The sequence below is a fragment of the Merops nubicus genome, unplaced genomic scaffold, assembly GCF_000691845.1.
Source record: "Merops nubicus isolate BGI_N331 unplaced genomic scaffold, ASM69184v1 scaffold6562, whole genome shotgun sequence".
NCBI classification, from domain to species: Eukaryota; Metazoa; Chordata; class Aves; order Coraciiformes; family Meropidae; genus Merops; species Merops nubicus.
This window is the reverse complement of record NW_008595605.1, coordinates 65,203-66,716: the sequence shown is the minus strand read 5'-3', so window position 1 is coordinate 66,716 and position 1,514 is coordinate 65,203. Positions and strand designations below refer to the sequence as shown.

Sequence of the window (1,514 nt, the reverse complement as noted above, 5' to 3'; positions counted from 1 at the left end):
GCCCCGCCCCAGCCCGAGGTCGCAGACTGGTCTGAGGGGGTTCAGGTCCCCTCCGTGCCCATCCAGCAGTTCCCCACAGGTCTGTCTGGGGCAGGTCCCTGTGGGAGGTGGGGTGGGTGCAGGTGGGACAGGCTGGGGTGTGCTGAGGGCTCCTGTTTGTCGTTGCAGAGGACTGGAGTGCCCAGCCCGCCACCGAGGACTGGTCAGCAGCTCCCACGGCCCAGGCCACTGAGTGGGTGGGCACGGCCACCGAGTGGTCTTAACTTCAGCCTGCTGTACCATGAGAGAAATAAAGGCTGGTTGAATACCCACCACGCTTGGGCTGCTTGTTGGCTGGTGAAAAACAGGGGTGATGGGTGTGGGGGGGGTCTGCACACTGCTGTTCCCCCCCAGTTTGGAGTTGGGGGCAGCTGATACCAGGCAAAATCCATTCCCTGGAGCTTGTGGAAACTTCCTGTGCAGAGTCCACGTGGCAGGTAAGGGTGGAGTGGTGTGTTACAGCTGAACATAGCTATGGGAGTGAGGAACACCCATGATCATCAGCCCTGCAGAGGCAGGCTGGGATGAAACACCTCAGCACTCACCCATTCCTGCATTCCTCCCTTCCAGGGACACTGGTTCCCAAAGCTGGCTTTACTTGCTCCTTTAATACTTGCATTTTTACCACTACTCACACCCCCAAGGCGAGGCTGGGCAGGGTTCTGAGCACCCTGCTGGAGCTGAAGATGTCCCTGCTCCTTGGCATTTAAAGGCCCCTTCCAACCCAGCCCATTCTGTGGTTTTTCTGCTGTCCAGCCCCTTTGTACATGGAGCAGTCCCTGATGAGCAACACCACAGAATGAAGAGATTTGTTTCTCTCTAGTTAGAACACATTTTCTAGGCTTCTGATTAAAACTTCACAAAGTGTTCATAAAGGTATCCAGTTATTTCTTCTCATGTGACAAGAGCCCTAAATATGTCTGTCAGTGCCTACCAGGGTATTGTTTACTCATGCTGTTCAAGCAAGACAAAATAAATCCTCTGCAGGACGTGGGATGCACCCTCTGAAGTGTCAGCTCCTTGGCTCTGCTGTGGAGGCCAGAGGAACCTCCTACAAAGTCTTTGTGTTGACTTTAAATGCTGCTGCACTACACAGAGGGGTTCATTGTATGGAGTCCTACAGCAAACTCTTCATTTCGGTGTGGAGTCTCACCAGTGACTTTTGGGCACAACAAGGGGGTATCAGTACCTAGTGCATCTAGTCCTGACCATCTCCCAGTGACATCATCTGCCCACCACACTTGGTGCAAGGACTTGGGTTTTATCAGCAGGCAGCTTGGGAGAGGAACAGGACATGTTCTATGGGCCAGAGCTGGCTCATGGGATGTTTTGGGTGGGAAGGGACCTCTCAAGGCCATCTAGCCAAACCTCCTGCAGGGAGGAGGAATATCTGCAACCAGAGCAGGGAGCTCAGAGCCCCATCCAACCTCCCCTGGGATGGTTCCAGGGATGGCGCAGCGAACAGCGCTCTGGGC

The 1,514-nt window shown here is 54.7% G+C and overlaps 1 protein-coding gene across 1 annotated transcript in view; it reads left to right on the top strand.

Annotated features, from left to right (window-relative positions):
• The window catches only part of RPSA (ribosomal protein SA), a gene marked incomplete at its 5' end in the record, with an annotated part of 2,212 nt that extends 1,899 nt beyond the window's left edge, over positions 1–313 (top strand). Inside the window, 3 exon segments of the mRNA XM_008936110.1 lie at positions 1–5; positions 8–79; positions 169–313. The exon segment at positions 1–5 is cut by the window's left edge and continues 77 nt beyond it. Coding sequence (XP_008934358.1) covers positions 1–5; positions 8–79; positions 169–263 — 172 coding nt within the window.
• Between the last annotated feature and the right edge of the window lie 1,201 nt (positions 314–1,514).